Source organism: Leptopilina heterotoma, unplaced genomic scaffold (assembly GCF_015476425.1).
Source record: "Leptopilina heterotoma isolate Lh14 unplaced genomic scaffold, ASM1547642v1 Lhet_101, whole genome shotgun sequence".
Taxonomy (NCBI): Eukaryota; Metazoa; Arthropoda; class Insecta; order Hymenoptera; family Figitidae; genus Leptopilina; species Leptopilina heterotoma.
The window spans coordinates 354236-374215 of record NW_025110815.1 but is presented as its reverse complement, the minus strand read 5'-3'; the positions used below and the strand labels follow the sequence as shown (position 1 = coordinate 374215).

General features: G+C 26.9%; 1 protein-coding gene across 2 annotated transcripts; it reads left to right on the top strand.

Moving 5' to 3' along the window:
* Window positions 1-59: 59 nt before the first annotated feature.
* Window positions 60-19886, top strand: LOC122500723 (collagen alpha-1(I) chain-like). Of its 2 annotated transcripts, none has more exons than XM_043609801.1 (31): window positions 60-1276; window positions 3547-3960; window positions 5550-5609; window positions 5758-5853; window positions 7452-7583; window positions 7689-7741; window positions 7818-7880; window positions 8060-8122; window positions 8233-8356; window positions 8597-8721; window positions 8813-9019; window positions 9162-9260; window positions 9362-9470; window positions 9543-9730; window positions 9918-10134; window positions 10216-10304; window positions 10438-10599; window positions 11859-12020; window positions 12109-12306; window positions 12390-12534; window positions 12679-12939; window positions 13119-13252; window positions 13384-13653; window positions 13913-14128; window positions 14450-14539; window positions 15668-15812; window positions 15899-16132; window positions 16241-16468; window positions 16634-16806; window positions 16988-17209; window positions 19280-19886. In XM_043609801.1, the coding sequence occupies exons 2-31, from the start codon at window positions 3783-3785 to the stop codon at window positions 19424-19426; spliced, it is 4590 nt and encodes a 1529-aa protein (XP_043465736.1). In that variant the 5' UTR covers window positions 60-1276; window positions 3547-3782; the 3' UTR covers window positions 19427-19886. The 2 variants fall into 2 exon arrangements, with proteins under 2 accessions (XP_043465736.1, XP_043465729.1); XM_043609794.1 differs by having other exon boundaries at window positions 60-1401.
* Window positions 19887-19980: the final 94 nt, after the last annotated feature.

Here is a 19980-nt window from a genome sequence, read left to right as displayed (position 1 = left end):
TGGAAACATAAATAAATGCAAGAGAAAAATTTGACAAGTATTATTATTGGCACTATTGAGTGGAATGAGATATTTGTTTGATTCGCGTATGTGTAACAATGTTATACAGTCTATTTCCTAAACGAGTTTTACATATTATCCCGGTTATTAGAAATAGTGGCAACTCTGATTTACTGCCGTTTGAACTAAGGAACAGGGCGCGGGTCAAAATAGTTTATTGTGGTTAATACTAAGTATGTGTGACGGTTGTTGAGAATGCGGTCAAAACGATGATCATTGTCTTATATGCATGTTGATAACGAGTCCACTATTTAAACGATTTAAACTCACAAGCTTGTCAAATTACCGCAGGGACCGCAGGGTTAAACTAGTACTTGGAACCTACTTATTTTAGGAAACAATGTGTCAATATTTTATTCTTACTTTTTCATTTTATTCCCAATTTTTCCACTTTTCTTTGTCACTAAACATGTTTTTCTTCATCTTCTTAAGGTTTTAGGCGCACTGTCAACTGTCAACAACAAACATGTCTAAAATTGACATGTTTATGAATTTCTGCAATTTAAATAAAATTACTTGTAAGAAATAAGGGTCTATTCACAAACTATGTAAGATTTTAATTTAAGGGGTTTTTTTGGGGGGGGGTCGGAGCTATTTTTTTACGGTAAATAGTAAAATTGCCCTAATGTGTAGTAACTTTTTTCACTTGTAGAGGAGGTGAAAATTTGCAAAAAAATGTTCTACATTGTGAATGCCCCCCTAAGGATGCGTGTGCAAATTAATAACAACATTGTCGAATGGGTCATTGAGTGCAACTATTATTTTTCTTTTTCCGCATTATTTCCCAGACAAATTATCCGATACATTCTAAAGAATTATTCACTTTTTTCCTCTTCTTTTCTAGTGAAAACAATTTTATTAACATCATTTATTTTTGCCTATATTCAAAAATATTTGTGCCGCGCTACCGAGAAAAAATTTTTGAGGTTATGTTTATAATTTTTTGAATTTTTTGAGTGAAAATACAAAAGGAGAATCAATTATTATTAAAAGTTAATCATCTTCAAGTCTTTAGTACCCAAAATACTGAATAAAGACGGTTTTTAAATTTACATAAGTAACTAAAAGGGAACTTTTAAAGAAGAAGAAAAGGAACACAAACAACCTATAATAATTCAAGGGCTTATTTATTTTCTTAAGAAAAATGTCGACTAAATTCACAACCACGTGAAATTATAATATGAAAGATGTTAATAATAATAGTAATACAAAATAAGTAAGTAAAAATAATAATAATAATCGATGATTTTTGCTTCTGATTGAGATAATCGTAACACATGTAAATATGCAAGTGCGATCCGGAGAAAAGTTCTCTGACACGTTAACGCGAAAGAAATTAAGGTCAGTGTAAAAACAGGACTATATCTTTCGATCTATTCGAGGAATGTTTCAATTTTTTTTTGCCTTTAATAATTAATTTACAAATCGAAATTTTATTTTGACCTGAAAATTTCTTCTTCAGAGTTGCCACAGGTCAGGGAATTCAGGGAAAGTCGAATTGGTCAGGGAAAAGTCAGGGATTTTAATTTATTTTATAGATATTTTATTTAAGACGATAATTTCCTTTTTGATAGAAGAATTTTTTTTAAAAACAATAAAAAAAAATTGAATTTTGAAGGAGTTACAAATTATTGCAGAAATTCAATTATTTTCAAAAGTAATAAAATTGTTGGCAAAATTTCAATTATTTTCAAAAATTTTCCTCAGTTCAAGTATTTAAACAAATTTTAATAAAGTTCTACTCAAACATTTAATTATTTTTATAAATAATAAAAATTTCACTGAAATTCAATTATTTAGAAATTTTCTATAAATTTTTTCGCAATACTTCAATTATTTTCATAAATAATAAAATTCTTTGCAAAGATTTAATTATTTTCATAAATAATAACATTTTTTAGTGGAATTTAATTATTCTGAATTTTTTTTTTAATTCTTTGTAAGAATTCAATTATTTTTAATACAATTTTAATAAAATTCCTCAAAGGAATTTCAAAAATTGTAATATTTAAAAATTTTTTTTAAAAAAACTATTATTTTTAGAAAATTTAAAAATATTTTCTGAAAATATTCAATTATTTTCAAAAGCTCTGGTATAATTCTTCAGTGAATTTAAATTTTGATAAAAATTCAATTAATTTCCTTAAAATTTTAATAAAATTCAAGGTAATCAATCTTTTAATTACAATAATTGAAAAACTTGAAAGAAATTTTTCATAATATTCAATTACTTTTGAAATTTTCAATTAAAGTTATTCAAAAATATGTTGATTTTTTTTATTGAATAATTTTAATAAAATTCTTCGCAAGAATTCAATTATTTAAAAACTTGTCGATGAAATTCTTTAATAAGAATTCAATTTTAAAAAACATTCAATTATTCAATAAATTATTTATTTTTGTATTAAAATAATTGAATTCTCGTAGAATGTTACAGTAAAAATAGATTTAAAAATGAATTTCAGGAAAAATTTTAAATAATAATTGAATTTTAAATTCAATTTTTTGAAATAATTGAATTTTGAAAAGATTTCATATCAAAATCTTTGAAAATCTGAATTTTTTATACCTTTAAATATAACAATTATTCTGTAAAATTAATCTCTTTGAAAAAGTTTAATTGAATTTTTTTAAAAAATTATTTCAAGTTTTTACTTTTTAATATATATATTAAATTTAATTGAAGAATTTTCAAATAATCGAAATTTCAATTAAAATTGAGTTGTAAATAAATGAGTTTGAATATTCTCAAAGAATTTTGTCAAAAATACAAAATTAAAAATAATTTATTTAAAGAAGAATTTTAGTTAAAAACTAAAAAAAAATTGATTTTTGTAGAAATTACAAATAATAGCAATTTTTAAAAATAATTGAATTTTGTAAAGGTTTCAAATTCAAATCGTTGGAAAATCTACGAATATTTCAGACTTTTTTTTTATTAATAATTCTGTAAATATTATTTCAAAAATTTTCACGCAATTCTCCGAAAGAATTCAATTATCTTGCAAAATATCGAAATTCTTCCCAAAAATTCAATTATTTTCAGGAAATTTAATAAAATTCTTCGCCAACATTCAATTATTTTCTTTAAAAAAATAAAATTTTTTACAGGGATTGAATTATTTTCATAAATAATCAAATCCTTTTTAGGAATTCAATTATTTTCATAAATAATAAAACTCATCGCTGAATTTCAATTATTTTTAATACAATTTTAATAAAATTCCTCGAAAAATGTAATTATTCTTATAACTTTTATTAAAATTCGTCGAAAGAATTCAATTATTCAAAAAAATTTTTATTTTTGTATTTAATTGATCAAGGAAAAAACAAAATTAAATTGTACTGAGGCAACCCTGTCCTTGACTGAAAGAAGAAGAATTAAATTGAAAGAATTGGAGAATTGAAAAATTAATATTTATTTTGCTATTATTTCAACCCCTGGGATAATAATTGACTTTTTTAATATTTCTCACTTGAATCTAGTGAAAAAAGGAGGAAGATGGCTCATGGGAAGAGTTGGCGAAAAAATGCAAGAAGAGGGGTGAAGTTTTGCTACTCCGGAGGATGATGACCTCTTCTGCGATGGAAGCATCTGCTAAATAGATGACACGAGTCTTGTCACATGTCTAGTTTGCCCTCAAGCACAGTGAGAGCCGGGTTGGCTCTAGTGGTGGAGGAAATCAGGAAGTGAAAAAAGAAGAGACAACAATCGGCGGCAAATGGGGAAGAGGACCACCATTCTTTTAATCGCAGCTTTCCTCGTGGTCCAAAATTTGGCCCAATTGGAGTCTGCAAAAACGAAAAGACATCGACCGAAACCAACTCAATTGCCGAATGTTCATTCGGATTTATACTCGGAATATGAGGATTATTACGAGGAGTACGACGAGAGTAATGGTCAGTTTTTCGGAAATATTTTCAATTTTTAATTTACTTTCAATTCACTTTTTATTATTAACAAAAGTAGTAAAATAAGAGGGAAATTTTTATTTAATTTTATTTTAATTCATTTTATTCAAATTTATCTAAAAATTTTTTTTTTTTCACAGAAAACGTGCGTTGACTTTTTGAAGAGAGTTTTATTTTTGCGCCAAAAAGGAGAAAAAGAATCGGAAATTTTTAACGATTTATGACTGTGTCCTTTCATAAAAGAAAATGTAACATTGTTTCGTGAAAAATTCTGGGAAAATTCAAGAAATTCAATTGTTTTCATTCTTTTTCTCGCGATATCGAGACGAGAAGAAAAATATTCGAGTGCAATTTTGAACAATTTGTGATCCAAGACGAGACTCTGTTCTTAAAAAAGAAAATATAATATTCAATTGTTTCAATTCTTTTTCTCGCGATTTCGAGACGAAAAGAAAAGAGAAAATGAAAAATCGAGTTGCAATTTTAACGCAAAAATAAAAATCGAAATTGAGATGCGAATATTTGTGTGTAATGAACGATAATACTGAATGTGAAGACTATTGCTTGCTATTGCTTATACAGTCTCTCAAGTAGTTTGGCTCTTGTCGGAGGATTTTATCTCAAAACGAATTTCTTTAGAGCATATTATCGATTCGGTGCGTTTCTTTGGACGACATACTTGAGTTCCCGTACATAAGAGCCGATTGCATTTCTAATATATAGACAGCTTTTGAATTACATGTGTTGATTGAGGAGAGTCTTAAGAACAAAGACAAAGTTATGTGCAGCATCCCTCGTTATTACTTTTAATAGCAACTATATAAACTGCTGCAGTCATTGTATAATAGCGAGTCACGCGAACTCATGAATTCATGAGTTCGTATGTATCGAAGGGATCATCTTACTTGAGCATTAAACTCTTTGAATTAATTAAAATTTTCTTTCACAATTATTCTTTTTCTTCTAAATTTATATTATTTTTATTCTCGACAATAATTTTTGCATTTGTTGAAATGATATTCTTCTCTCATTGTCATATTCTCGAAATGATGGACGAGATCATGATCTGCATTTGACCCTTTTCAATTAATGGCTGTTAATTCGAGGCAATTGCGAATCGTGTTACGAATCAATTAATTTATCATATGGCGAAAACCGGAAGTTTCTTGGACATATGCTTCCTTCGCTTTGTACCAGTTGTTGAAATTATCAATTAAAATCTACGTATTTAAATATCTAAATTCCAGGCTTCACACTCAATAATTAATTTTAAAGAAGTATGAAAAATTAGTTTTAATATTGAAAAAAGTATCAAAAAGTAGATTTAATACTGAAAAAAAGTAGTAAAAAAAAGCAGCGTTCGAAAATTAATTTTAACGAATAAAAAAATTGTTTTAATCGATTCAGAAAAATTTATTCAATTATTATATCTAAAATTTAAACTGAAATTCGTTTTTAAATCAATTCTTATTAAAAAGTTCAACTGAAATTTAACTATTTAAAAGCAAAAATAAAAAATTTGTTGAATAATTGAATTTAATTCTTATAAAGAATTTATCAATTTTTTATCCTTTCAGAAACATCTACAGAGGAAACTCAAACGGAAACTGTACATTATTCCGCACCTGGAATTTATGGTAAATTAAAAGTCAAAACTAAAACAAATACTTCAAAATTTTACGAATAATTACATTTTTTTACACATTTCAAAACTAAAGTGTTGAAATTTCTATCAGAAACAAAAAAATTTGTGTTTAATAAAATTATTTCTTTACTTTTTTTTAGGACACTCGAGATTTTCCGAATCGACACCCGTTTCGATAACAGTGAGACCTGTTTATTCTTCTCAATCAACATCTGACACTCCAAACACAGAAAATGGTAAAATAAATTAATTTAATTGCTACAATTAATTAATTTATAAAAATTATTATTTAATAATCAGCAAATGATAGGTACGCAGTATTTCATTTATTATTATTTTGTAAATTGAAAAATTTTATATATTTTTAAAATATAAACATAAATTTTTGAATAATTTCAGATTCAAAATAAAATGAATCCTATTAAGTAGATAATTAAATATTTTTATTTATTATTTTTCAAAAATTTTAGTACAATTTTTCGGAAGAATTCAATTTTTCTCATCATAAATAATAACATTCTTTGGAAGAATTCAATTATTTTCAATATACAATTTTTAATAAAATTTCTCAAAAGAATACAATTATTTTTAAAAATATTAATTAAATTCGATTATTATCAACAATTTTGATAAAAATTCTTTGGAGGAATTCAATTATTTTCATAAATAATAAAATTTTTCAAAGGAATTGAATTTATTAAAATTTTTTCAGAATATTCAATTATTTTCAAAAAATTCTGATAAAATTCTTCGAAACAATTAAATTATTCTCATAAATAATAACATTCTTTCGAGGAATTGAATTATTTTTATAAATAGTAAAATTCCTCGGAAGAATTCAATTATTTTTAATACAATTATAAAATTTTGTAGAAGAATTTTTAATTTTAAAAATATTAATTGAATAGGATTATTTTCAGCACTTTGATAAAATTCTTAAGAAAAATTAATTATTTTTAATCGTTTTAATAAAAATTGTTCTATTGAATCCAAAAATATTTTCGAAATTTTTAATAAAATTCTTTCAAAACATTCAATTATTTTCAAAAACAATTTGAACAATTATTCGAAAAACGAATTTCGAAACAATTCAATTATTTTTGTAAATTGTAAAATTCTTCTCAAGAATTAAATTATTTTTAAAAATTGTAATAAAACAAAAAAGTTTTTACAAAAGTTTTTGATAAAATTTTTTTTTTAAATTTTAATTATTTTTTAAATTTTCAATTAAAAATAAAATTATTAAAATAAATCTACATTATTTTCACAAAATTTAAATAAATTCCTTTAAAAATAATTAATTATTTATGAAAATTAATAAAATTGTTTTAAAAAATTTGAATTTATATCAATAATTTTAATAAAATTTAATAATAAAATTATTAATTACAATTAATAATAAAATTACGATTATTTTAAAAACATTAAAGGAATTCTTCATAAAATTCAATTATTTTCAATATTTTCACTAAAAAGTTATTAAAAATAACTTCAGTATTTTAAAAAAAAAACTTAAATAAATTCTTCAAAACATTTAAATTATTTTCAGTACAATTTTTGTAACATTCTTTGGAAGAATTCGATTCTTTTCATTTAAATAATAATATTCTTTGCAAAAATTTAATTATTTTAAAGTACATTTTTAGTGAAATTTCTCGAAAGAATTCAATTATTTGCATATTTTTTGATAAATACTTTCAATGATTTTCAGTAAATTAATTTTAAAATTGATAACATTTAAAAAGAAAAAGTATTAGAAAAAAAAGTTTAGAATATATAGATTTTTCTCAATTAACTAAGTAATTAAAGAAAAAATATTTTGTTGCTTACACAGAAAATACAATTTGCGAATATGAAGGAATTTTTCGAAGACATGGAGAGGAGTGGAAGCCAAATAATTGCACACTTTGCATATGCAATCGTGGAAAACCCGACTGTTCACATCTCATTCCGTGCACAATAAATGGTCGATATTTGTTTAACAAATATTTCAATATTAAAATTCATTAACTATTTATTTAGTTTATTTTCGAATATATGTATAATATTAAATTTTCCTTTCAATTTGCAGATTCGGAATCTTTGGAAAATTCGGATTCAGAAACAGAAGAGCCAGAAAATGATGTAAATAACTTTTTCTCTTGTTAAAATATAATATTTAAATGAAATATAAAATGTTTCTTTGCTTTTTCTCTATAAGCAATCATCAGAAATCATTCCTGGTGAAAGTAATCGAGTCAACTCTGTATATTCCGGATCACGCGTGAGTAAAATAAGAAAAAAATTGGTATAGATAGATATAATCAATAATTTAATTTAATTTATTCAATTTAACTAAATTTACTAAAGTTTACTAAATTTATTTTAATTTAATTGAATTGAATTTAATTTACACTTTATGGATAAATAGTGACATAAGTTTTATACGATTTATAATTAAAGGATGATTCTATGTCAACTGCACGACCAACACGTTCCGATATTTCTGGTTCTCCTGCTCCTGATGTAAGTTATTTAACTTTTACAAAATATTAATTTATTATTTCAGAAAAGTTCTTTTTTAAATGAAAATAGAATAGAACTTGAAGTAATTGAAATATTCTTCTATTTTCTAGGTTTCCATGTATTATCAACAATTAGCTATGGCTCAAGGAAGTGACGAGAAAGGACCTTCAGGACCGGATCCTTTTGCCTATATTCACGCACAAACTGGACCTTCCGGTCCACGTGGTCCTCCAGGTATTCTTATCATTTTAGTATAATTTCTCTTCGTTTTTGTATTGTAGAATATCTTAAAAATTAATTTTCAATTTGTGATAATTAATTAATTATCAATTATAATTAAATTATTATATTATTATTAATAAAAATGATTAATTAATTAATTAATTATCAGAAGTCGACAATTTCTATTAATTGATAACATTTATAATTTGATCAAAATGAAACGAAACATCGTTTAGTGAAAAATAATTACAGGACCACAAGGACTTCCTGGACCGCAGGGTTTTCCTGGTCCGAGAGGAGAACCAGGAGATTCAGGACCTCCAGGAGTTGCCGGACCACCTGGAAATAGAGGACTGCCGGGATTTCCCGGAAAAGACGTAAATTAACATTTTTTCGGCCAATTCACATTGAATTTTGTTTTAATTTTTTTTTTCGCTAAATAACTAAATTTTATAAATTTTATACAAGGGAGAGCCTGGAGAAGATGGGGATGTCGGTGTTCAAGGACCTCCAGGAACTCCAGGTCCCAGGGGTTCGACAGGTCTGCCGGGTCTTCCTGGAATGAAAGGACATCGAGGATTTCCTGGTTCGGACGGAGCTAAAGGAGACCTAGGTCCGGTCGGTGAAAAAGGGCCACTAGGTCCTTCGGGTCCTAGTGGACCAATTGGACAAATGGTACCTTTATTGTTCTACTGTTTTAGAAAATAATTTTTATTTACATTCTTCAGGAATATTAAACGTAAAATTTTTATAACCCCTTTTTTTTAATTATGTTAATAATATTAAAATAGAAAGATCGTTTTTTTTTAAATAATAGGGACCACCTGGTTCTCGTGGCGAGAGAGGAAGGGAAGGACTGCCAGGACCACCAGGACTTAGAGGAATCGATGGAATGATTGGACCTCCAGGACAATCCGTTAGTAAAATTAATTCTGAATTTAAATAAAATATTTTAAGAATATTTAAACTAGAGGTTTGTGAGAAAAATAAATAATACTACATTTTTGAAATTTTAAGGGTCCTATTGGAAAATCTGGAGCTCCAGGTTTTCCGGGTCATCCGGGTGCAAAAGGAGATCAAGGAACGCAGGGAACAAAAGGAAGTCAAGGTTCTCCAGGTCCAAGGGGTTGGTAAATTGTTTATTAGAAATATTTATTATATAGACAATTTATTAAATTTTGAATTTTTCATTTAACAGGAGAAACGGGTCGTACGGGTCTTGTGGGTGAGGCGGGTCCACAAGGTCCGTCGGGAAAGGACGGTCAACAAGGGGAAAAAGGAAATGCCGGTATTGTCGGCGCTGTTGGACTTCCTGGTTTTCCTGGATCAAGAGGACTACCGGGTATGTCCGGCAGTCCTGGAACACCTGGCGAGAAAGGAATTCCTGTAGGTGTTTTTTCTCTTTTAAATTTTAAATTTAAATTTTAAAACTTATGTTGATTTTTAAGTCGAATGAAATAATAATAAAATTTTCATAACAAAACAGAATTAAAAAAAAAAACTTTTTCAATTTTTATATGTATTTTTAATCGAATCGTTCATTAATTGCTGCCCAATGAATTATTTTGCTTAGGGTGAACCTGGAGAAAAAGGATTCAAAGGTGAAGTGGGCGTAAAAGGCGATTCGGGACCCCCAGGACCTCGTGGTTTGCCAGGTGTCGCCGGCTCAGAAGGAAAGAGGGGTAAGAGGGGAATGCGCGGTCCACCAGGTTCTGCTGGTCCACCTGGAGAGCGAGGAATACTCGGACCAAGAGGACCTCCTGGCAGTGAAGGTCCCATTGGCCCCAAAGGTAAAATCCTAGAAATAAAATATGTTTCTTTTTTTAAAAAAAAACCTATTCTATTATTTTTAAATATTTATTCCATCAAAGGTCAGACTGGAGAGCGAGGAGGAGCTGGTCCTGCAGGACCCAAGGGAAGTCCAGGAGAAATTGGACGTCAGGGACTTCCAGGATTGCAGGTTTTTAACAAATTTAATGGAAATCAAATACTATTTATTAAATCATTATTATTCAAATTTATTTTTGAATTTCTATTATATTTTTTACAATTCGAATTGAACAGTTTTTTTATCAGGAGAATCAATTAATTAGGGAATACGGGGAGCAACGGGAAGAGCTGGCCCCGCTGGTAAACCGGGACTTCCTGGAGAGCGTGGAGTCGTTGGAGCGGAGGGAAAGACTGGTGAACAAGGACCTGTTGGTCCACAAGGAATTCCTGGTCCACCTGGACCACTGGGAGAAAAAGGATTTCACGTACGTACAATAAAATAGAAAAGAAAAATATAATTTATAGTAATAAATAATACATATTAATATCTATATTAATAATCGTTGGATTTCGGTAATCTGTTCGTAGTTTGCTTTTTTGTTTTTTAACTTTTTTAACAATTTTTCTTTTCAAATATTTCCAATTTTAAAATTATTGTTTTCCAAATCATCGAATTGTTGTAAAGAATTTTTTCAAAAAATTTTATAATAATAGAATTCTTTCGAAGAATTTTATTATTTAGGAAAATAATTGAGTTCTCGTAAAGACATTTATTAAAATTTTTAAAAATTCTGATTCAATTCTTTTTGAAGAATTTCTTTGGATCTTTTATTTTAATAATGGAGATTCTTTAATAATTTTAATTAAATATTTCGAAAAATATACTTAAAAATTTTTTTTAAATTTTAGAAAATAATTGCATTTTTTCCGAAAATTTTTTAAAAATTTTATTTTTTATGAAATATTAATGAAATAATTGTACCTATTGAAAATAATTGAATTTTTGCAAAAAAATTTACAATTTATAAATAAAATTGAATTGTATCGAAGGATTTGTAAAATTTTTAGAAAATTTTTTTTTGTTATAAAATTTTTTTAAAATATTTTGTAACGAATGTAGAAAAAAATTGAATTCTTTCATGAAATTTTTTTGGAAAATACTTGAATTTTTGCAAATATTTTACTATTTAAAAAAATAAGGATTTATTAAAATTTCAGAAAATAATTGTATTCGTTCGTGAAATGTTATTAAAATTTTGTTTAAAAATAATTGAATTCTTACGAAGAATGTTATTATTTATGAAAATAATTGAATTGTTGCGAAAAATTTTATTAAAATTTTTAAAATCAATAAATAAGAATAATTAATGAGTAAATTAGTTAATAATTGAATTTTTTTTGTATGTTTGAATTAGAAATTGTTGGAAAATTTATATTTGAAAATATAACATTTTGTAATTTGCACAATAATAATAATAATAATAATAATAATAATAATAATAATAATAATAATAATAATAATAATAATAATAATAATAATAATAATAATAATAATAATAATAATAATAATAATAATAATAATAATAATAATAATAATAATAATAAATTGAATATTATGTTCCGCGCGCGTAAAATTTGCTAGTAAAATAATAAAATACTATTTTTCCTTATTATTAATTTTATTTATTACTATTTATTAATTTACTATAGTGGAAAACATCGTATTTATGGAATTTGTTGTTAGGGAGATCCTGGAAAAGACGGAGAAGCTGGTCTTCCTGGACCGCCGGGAGTAAAAGGTGAAACTGGCAAACCGGGTCCTATGGGAGTTCAAGGCCCGACAGGTTTAACAGGAACTGCTGGTGATAAAGGACCTCCGGGTCCCATCGGTTCACGAGGATTTCAAGTAAAAGTTTTTCAAATTAAGAATAAAAAAAAGTCTCTACCAAAGTAAAAGTCTTTACCAAAAACAATTTTTTTTTGTTTCCATTTAGGGATTACCGGGGGCGCCAGGAAATCCAGGAACGCCGGGAAAAGATGGAGAAGTTGGACCGCGAGGACAAGCGGGACCACCAGGAAGTTCTGGAAATAGAGGCGAAAGGGGAGCTCCTGGAGAAAGGGGCCCTGTCGGAGCCACTGGACTCGGCGGTACCAAGGGCGAAATTGGAGCACCAGGCGTTGACGGTCTCAATGTTAGATTCAATTATAATTATAAATTTATAAATAATCTTTATTTCCAAGAGGATAATTTTTTAATGCTTTATCGAAATCTCAGGGTCTTCCGGGACCTAAAGGTGAAAGAGGAATTTCCGGAGTTTCCGGTTTGCTTGGTTTGCCGGGTTTGAAGGGACCCGCTGGTGACGCAGGACCGAAAGGTGATAAGGGTACAACTGGTCCTCTGGGTCCTGAAGGCCAACAAGGTAAACTTTTCAATTTTCAATGAATTTATTTGTGAATTTAATCAATTTATTTATTTTTATCAATTTATTTTTATTAATATAAAAATTAATCTAATTTTGTGGAATGTGAATGTTTTTTTTTAATTGGAAGAAATGAATTTGAAGGTCGGACGGGAGATCGTGGTCCACAGGGACTGACAGGTCCGCCCGGACCTGCTGGAGAACCGGCAGAGAGAGGAGATCCGGGTCCGCCAGGTCCCTTAGGCGAAAGTGGACCTCCTGGAGGTCCTGGTGAGAGAGGCTTGCAAGGACCTCAAGGTAATCAAGGATTTCCAGGACCACCGGGTTTGATTGGACTTCCGGGCGCGAAGGGGGATTCAGGACATTCTGGATTGAAGGGCGACAGGGGAAGTCAAGGTCTACCAGGTAAAATTAAATCTTTAAACTTCCTATTAACTCCTTTTTGTTTTTTATCAAAAGAATTAGTTTTTTTATGTAAAAAGTATTATTTAATGCAAACCTAGATATTTTAATTTTTTTTCTACCCCGTTTTTAGACAGATTGTAATAAATTTTGTTTATAAACTTTATCAAATTAATAAATAGGCGCTCCTGGTGAATTGGGTCCTCAAGGGAGACACGGACCGCAGGGTGTGAAAGGATCTCGAGGTGAACCTGGTGCAAGAGGAGAGACTGGACCTCTTGGTCCTCCCGGAAATCCCGGATTAGTTGGATCGATTGTACGATATTTTGAATAATCTTTTATTTTCTTTTTTTAATTTTAATATTAAAAAGAAATTTATTTTTTCAATTTATAGGCATTTTTGAATATGAAAATGTGTTTTCAGAGAAAAATAACTATTTTTAATAGGGACCTCAAGGAAAAATTGGACCACCGGGTAATCCGGGAATTCAAGGTGTGAAAGGAGCGCCGGGAGAAGTAGGTCGTCCCGGTAATCCTGGATCCACTGGCAGTCCCGGACCGTCAGGATCTGATGGCGCAAAAGGAGAAAGTGGCGGTGAAGGATCGCCGGGGTCACCTGGAGCGACTGGAAGTCCAGGACCGCAGGGCGATAGAGGCTTGCCAGGATTACCAGGACTCACTGGACCTACAGGCGCAAGAGGATCTCGTGGAGCTCCGGTATTTTAGACTCTTTTCCAATTATTTAATATATTTTATTATTTTTTAGACTTTCTATTTATTAAAATTTAAATTAAATTTTTATTTAAATTAAAATGTAAATTGAGTAGTTATAGAATAATTATTAAATAAATATAGTGAGTAAATTAAATAACTATAGAGATTCCTCAAATTATTTAAAGAAGAAACGTTCGTTGACGAATGAGAAAACTAATTAATTGATTTGTAACAAGTTATTCAGATTAATGTCCATTTGCAGGGAGAAATTGGCCCGTTAGGAAAACAAGGCCCTGAAGGACTTTCTGGCCCTCCAGGAATAACGGGACCTATCGGTCCTCCGGGTCCTGTGGGCGAAGCTGGAGTAGAAGGACCACCTGGAAAGCCAGGACTGCCCGGACATAGTGGAAAGCATGGAGAAAAAGGTCCTACTGGTGCGACTGGACCTTCTGGAATTCCTGGAGCTCCCGGTTTGCAAGTAAATTAAATTTTATTCATTTCTATAGATTACCAAATCATTATTTTATTATATATTATATTAAACTATTATTATTATTTTTTTTATTATTATTAATATTATTATTCAATTAAAAACAAATAGTAATTTTGAACTAAAAAACATTGGTAAAGAAGAAGAAAAACATTTTTCTCTATTTCGAGCAATAAAATTTACGTCTGTATCTTTCGAAATAAAAATAAATAAAAGAAGAATTTAAATAAGGTAAAATTGAATTTAAATTAAATTTAAATTAAAAATTATTAAAAAAAAAAAAAAATTATTAAAAATTATTCTTTTCAGGGTGCACCAGGAAGTATTGGAAATCCTGGACCTCCAGGAGAAAAGGGACCAAAAGGTGACACTGGATTTCCGGGACCTGAAGGAACTCCTGTAAGATTCCTAATTTTTTTGATAATTTTTCTTTGTTTTTTTTTTTAATTTGAAAATTAATAAAATTCTAATTTACGGCTTTGAAGATTAAAAAAATACCAAAAATTAATTAAACCAAATTGTTTTCAATTAAAAAGATTTCTTTTATAATTTTCAATTTGAATTTGTTATTAATTATGAAAATAATTCAATTCTCATAAATAATTATATTAGAATTTTTCAAAGTAAATTTAGCGAAGAATTTTATTAAAATTTTCATAAATAATTGAATTTTTTCAGGAATTTAATTAAAATTGTTTTAAAAATATTTCAATTCTCGTAAAGAATTTAATTAAAAATTTTTAAACTAATTTAAGATTTTGCAACAAATTTTTATTTAAAAAAACAAATTGAATATTTTCAAAGAATTTTATTATTTACAAAAATAATTGAATATTTTCGAAAAATTTTTTTATTTATGGAAAAATTGAATTTTTTAAAAAGATTCTATTATAATTTTTTTCAAAATAATTGAATACTTGTGAAAAATTTTATTATTTATTGAAATAATTTTATTCTTTAGAATTTTTATTATTTGTTGAAATAATTTGAATTCTTTTTGAAAAAATTTATTATTTTTAGAAATAATTGAATTTATTGAAGAATTTTATCAAAATTGATAAAAATTGAAATCTCAAGGAATTTTATTAAAATTAAAAAAAATCAAATTCTATTAAAGAAATTTTATTTAAATTCTATTCAAAGTAAGTAATTAAATTCTTGCGAAGAGTTTTATTGAAGTTTTTGAAAACATAAATTCCTAAGAAGAATTTTTTTCTTTGTTGAAATAATTGAATTCCTGAATAGAATTTTATTATTTTTTGGAAATAATTGAATTCATTAGAGAATTTTATCATAATTTAAAAAAATTGAATTCTCTCAAGCAATTTTATTAAAATTTAAAAAATAATCAAATTTTATCAATAAATTTTATTTAAATTGTTTTGAAAATAATTGAATATTCTTGTTAAGAGTTTTATTAAATTTTTTGAAAACAGTAACGTAAAATAATTAATTTCAAATAATTTTATTTTTGTTGCATTAAATTTGCTGTTTTTTTTTCTTTGTTTTCATCACGACAAACATCAGGGTCTTAGAGGAAAACCAGGAGTTGCTGGTCCCGATGGTGAAAGGGGAGAAAGAGGAATAGATGGTGCAAAAGGAATGAAAGGACATCGAGGTTTCATTGGTTTACAAGGATTGCCTGGATCACAGGGATTACCGGGCGACAAAGGTTAAAATTTGAAAAATCTCAGTAACGAAAAAATTTACCTTTTTTCCTAAAGAGTGATTTAAAATTAAATTTTTTTTTGAAAAAAGGAGCATCAGGAAATCCTGGCTTGCCAGGCAAGGACGGAGAGCATGGCATGAGAGGAAATCCTGGTCGAGACGGAAGCCCAGGACTTTTGGGACCAACTGGAAACCCTGGACCAAGAGGACCACCTGGAGATGGTCGTCAAGGACCTTCTGGTCCACCGGGTCCACCCGGACCGCCAGGACCTCCTGGAGATGGCAGTTTAGGATACGATGCTGCTTCGCTCGCTGCCTATTTTAGTTAATTTCATTATTTCTTCATTACTATTTTCTCCATTAAATTAATTTACTTCTTTTTCTTTTACTGAAATTTTGAATTTTTTTCTTCTTTATTAAATATATTTGCAGATATGGGCCAGGGTTCAAGTAAGGGACCATCGGATTCACCTCTTGGCGATGAACCAGCGAGATATTTTGGCAATGAAATGTCGCCCGAGGAGAAAAAGGAATTCATCGCGAAAATGCAAAATCGTCTGGAGAATTATGTGAAAACAATGACAAAGCCAAGTGGCGAGAAAAATTCCCCAGCGAAAACGTGTGGCGATCTTTTTGCAACTCATCCCGATAAAAAATCAGGCAAGTTAACAAAAGATAATTAAAAAAATACGTATATTTACATTCAAAAATTCTATTCCAATTTAATCTAATCTATATATTCAAAATTTATTTTTCTTTTAAATTAAAAATAATAAATAATATTTTCGATTATTTTAAGAAAATGATTTTTTTTTTGGTCAACAGGAGAATATTGGATTGATCCAAATGGAGGTGATACACAAGATTCAATTTTGGTGCATTGTGATGCTGAGAAACGTTCAACGTGCTTATTATCAAATCCAAGTCGAACAAAAGAAATTAATTACATTGGAGGAGAACAAGAAATTTGGCTTAGTGAGATTAAACCCAGTATCAAGGTAAATTTTGTTTTCAAAAAATGAGTAATTGTTTAATTTTTAATTACAATTTTTTTTTAATTCAAAACTCAAAATTTTATTTATTTATTTATTTATTTATTTATTTATTTAAAAATATAAAAATCCTTTTCTTACAAATTACTTCGATTATAAATATACTAGTAAGAATATTTTCAAACAGGTGACATATAAAGCCGACAACAACCAGATAAGTTTCTTGCAAATGTTATCGAAACAAGCTGAGCAAAATATTACTTATCACTGTAAAAATAGCGTTGCGTATTTTGATTCAGAACGCAAAAATTATAGACGAGGAATGAAACTTTTGGCCTGGAATGACGTGGAGTTGGCAGCGAGAGGAAATCGACGGCTTAAATACGATGTTGTCATGGACGAATGTCAGGTAAGTGGGTGACGCTCTCCCAGGAAAGGTACCTCAGAAGCAAAAGAATTCTGGGTTCTGATTGTGTGATTAAAACTTCCTTTTTAATTATTTAAATTTGAAACTGGTTTTTATCGAATATTTTGGATATAAAGAATTGAAGTTCAATAATCTGGGTTGACACAGGTCAGGGAATTCAGGGAAAGTAGAATTGGTCAGGGTAATCAGGAAAAAGTCAGAGATAAAATGACCACAAATTTTAATACGAAACCTTCAATTTTTTCTATATCTGACAATAATTTCTTATTAAATAACTTAATTCTTGAAAAAATATCATAAAATTATTACTCAGAAATTATTTAATGAATAATTTTACTTAAATATTTCAAAAATAATTGAATTTTATAAAAACAATAAATTAATTTCAAAAGGTTTCAATTTAAAGATTTAGAAACTTTGAATTTTAAATTTTCAAAATTAATTAAAATTCTTCGCAGAAATTCCATTATGTTCAAACATTTTTAAAAATTATCATCAAAATTTCAATTATCTTTAGAAATATTAAAATTCTTCTCCGAAATTCAATTATTTTCAACAATTTTTAAAAAAATAATTGGCAAAATTACAATTATTTTTAAAAAATTACCTCAATTCAATGATTTTCAATATCTACTATTTTAATTAAATTTTCCAAAAGAAAATTATTATTCAAATAATTATTCAATAATTTGAAAAATATTTTATAAAATTCTATCCAAACATTTAATTATTTTCATAAATAATTAAACTCTTCGCAAAATTTCAATTATTTTTACTACAATTTTAATTGAATTCCTGGAAAAATGTAATTATTCTCAAAAATTTTATTAAAATTCGTCGACAAAATTCAATTATTTAAAAATTTGTTGATAACATTTAAAAAAATTCAATTTTAAGAAACATTCAATTATTCATAAAATTATTAATTTTGTATTTAAATAATTGGATTCTTGTTGAATTATCTTATAAAAATTGATTTAAAAATGAATTTCAGTTAAAATTTCAGATAATAATTGAATACCTATTAAAAGCATTATAGCGTGAATTTTTAGAAATAATTGAATTTTAAATAGATTTCAAGATCAAATCTTTGAAAATCTGAATTTTTGCAAACTTTCAATTAACAATTCTGTGGAAGTAATTATTTTTTAAAAAAGTTTAATTGAATTTCTTTTGAAATTATTTGAAGTTTTTATTTTCTAATTTATATTTAATTGAAGAATTTCCGAATAATGGAAATTTCTGATAAAATTGATTTGTAAACAAATGGATTTGAAAATTCTCAAAGAACTGTTTCAAAAATTATTAAAAGGAGAAAAAATAATTTATTTAAAGAAGAATTTTAATTAAAAATTCTAGAAAGTAAATTATTTTATTTTATAGTTAGTTTAAAGTATTTTATTTTATTTTTGAAGAAGTTACAGTAACAATATTTCTTATAATATAAAATAATGATTTTATCACTCGGTCATATTTAATTATATTATATAAAACATGAAGAGATCGATCTTAAATTTTTTAAAATCCTTAATTCCTATGAAAAAATAATAATTATTAAATATTTATTTAAAAAATAAAAATGTTTTCGAATAATTTTACAATTAATTCAATTCATAATAAATGTAACAGAACATTTTTTTGAGTATCTAATAAGAGAGTGAATCAGAATATTCTTTAGTTTCAGAGAAAAAGTCAAAATTTAGTCTGGAAATCAGGGAAAAATCAGAAAAAAACAAAAATTTAAGTTTTTATTTATTTATTTGTGTTTACGGGCACAAAGCCCTTTCGTACAAACTTTTTTGTCAACCCTAATAATTTTCAGTAAATTTAAATAATTTTTTGACTCTCTTTCTGTATTTTTACTCCAAAAATTATAAACATTTTCTAAAATTTAGAAGTTTTTTTTTCTTAGGTACCTTTCTCCGAAGCGCGTCACATATGTACTTAAATTAATAATTTACGTAAAAGTGAAATATAAATACAATGAATTCAGTTTCTCAAGATTATAAAAAACCAAGAAACTAAGAAAAAAAATGTTAAACTGTTTTTCAGTTTCGAGCGAAGGATTGGGCTAAGACAATAATTACTTACAAAACTGACAAGCCGCTTAGACTTCCAATTTTGGATTTAGCAATGCGAGACATTGGAAATGAAGACCAAAGTTTTTGGATAGAAATAGGATTCGCTTGCTTCCAATAATTTGTTTAATAGAACTTACAAAATATATTTTTTTTAAATTCAGATTGTTGATGTCAAAATAAATTACTAATTTTACTTTTCCACCTTATTTTTATAAATTATATATTAATTTATAAACTATAATTTATAATTATACAATATATATAATTAATTTATACAATTATATATAAAATTTGCTTTCTCATTCCTTATTTAAAAACCGACTGATCAAAAGACTTTCAATTTATTTACCAATTTAAGCAAAAATAATTCGTGGAAGTAAAATGTAAATGGAGAAAGTAAATTTAAAATTATTTTGACAGCAACTATTTCTTTCGGATGATAAATCAATGAAAATTGTTCATGAAAATCATAAATTTTAGGAATTCAGGATACTTAACATATAATTTAATTAATCCACTCCTATTAGTTTGTACATAAGAATTTCTATACTTTTTATTAAAGAATATTACAGAATTCATTATCCGAATTTTTTAAATATATTCTATTTCTTATACAATTTTTTTTCCAAATATATCACATTTTCTAAATTTGAAAATTCTTTTTTTGTCTTT